Source organism: Sitodiplosis mosellana, unplaced genomic scaffold (assembly GCF_009176505.1).
Source record: "Sitodiplosis mosellana isolate CC-2019 unplaced genomic scaffold, AAFC_SMos_1.0 Smas_scaffold_2123, whole genome shotgun sequence".
Classification (NCBI taxonomy): domain Eukaryota; kingdom Metazoa; phylum Arthropoda; class Insecta; order Diptera; family Cecidomyiidae; genus Sitodiplosis; species Sitodiplosis mosellana.
This window is the reverse complement of record NW_022597365.1, coordinates 1-1,034: the sequence shown is the minus strand read 5'-3', so window position 1 is coordinate 1,034 and position 1,034 is coordinate 1. Positions and strand designations below refer to the sequence as shown.

The 1,034-nt window shown below is 38.9% G+C and overlaps 1 protein-coding gene across 1 annotated transcript; it reads left to right on the top strand.

Moving 5' to 3' along the window:
- Nucleotides 1-87: 87 nt before the first annotated feature.
- On the top strand, nt 88-960 carry LOC129571361 (coagulation factor X-like). Its single transcript, XM_055451152.1, has 2 exons — nt 88-156; nt 299-960. The coding sequence occupies exons 1-2, from the start codon at nt 144-146 to the stop codon at nt 958-960; spliced, it is 675 nt and encodes a 224-aa protein (XP_055307127.1). The 5' UTR covers nt 88-143.
- The last annotated feature ends 74 nt before the right edge of the window (nt 961-1,034 follow it).

Sequence of the window (1,034 nt, the reverse complement as noted above, 5' to 3'; positions counted from 1 at the left end):
CGTGACCCAAAGGTATCTAATCACAATGCCCCAATGTTTATTCTCAAAAACGCAAACAAAATCATTTTCTGCATTAATTTCAGAGCGTGAAACCAATTCCACCTCCGCTTACACCTAACGAAGCTAAATTTATAGCCGAAATAATGGCACCGGCAAGTAAGTGTGCATTCGAAATTCGAACTAAATCAAACCGTTTTTAACGTCACTTTTTTAATTTTAAATAGAGGAGAGGCAAAAGTGGAGATTTTCCATGATTTATAAACATAAATATTCATTCGGAGATGTTTTTCTGTTACAGAATTTCTTACTGCTTACAAGAGTAAATATGCCGATGCTGACGAAGGTGCTCAACTACAATTTGATGCAATCATTTTGTCGAAAACGAAGATTTTGACCAGTGCGCTTAGTGTGATCGGCGCCCCATATGTCTATGTCACCGTTAATAAACTATCAAGAAATGCGACAAAACTTAAAGTAACTGAAGACCAGATAGAAATTCATGAGAAATACTTATTGTCGGGATACACATTTAACGTTGCCAAGATTACACTTGAAGAACCTTTAGAGTTCAACGATAACGTCGGCAGCATAGATTTGGTGGACAAAGATTACAAAATGAATGACCCGTCCGAAATGGTCACTGTCTACGGTAATGTGGTATTGGATGGAGCAATGAGAACGAGGCGTTATGATACAAAGTATTTGGATGGTGCCATTTGCAAACCAAAAGTCCACCCCGTATTTGATGCGAACCATTTGATGTGTTACACTTTAGATGAAAGCATGGGAACTCCCGTTACGTTTGGAGGTCCAATGATTTCGAAAAAGAATAACAAACTCGTGGGCATGACCTTAATTCGTTTACCTGATCAGCCAGTTATTTTTCAACCGATTGCACCGTTGCTTGATTGGATCCGGAAGCCAAAGGTGAGACGTAATCATAGAAGAAGAATGGCTTGAAAAAATGGGTTTCAGGCGCCTGAAAAAGCTGAATACCGTATCTTTTTTTGCCCCTGTCATTTGATGTTCAACAA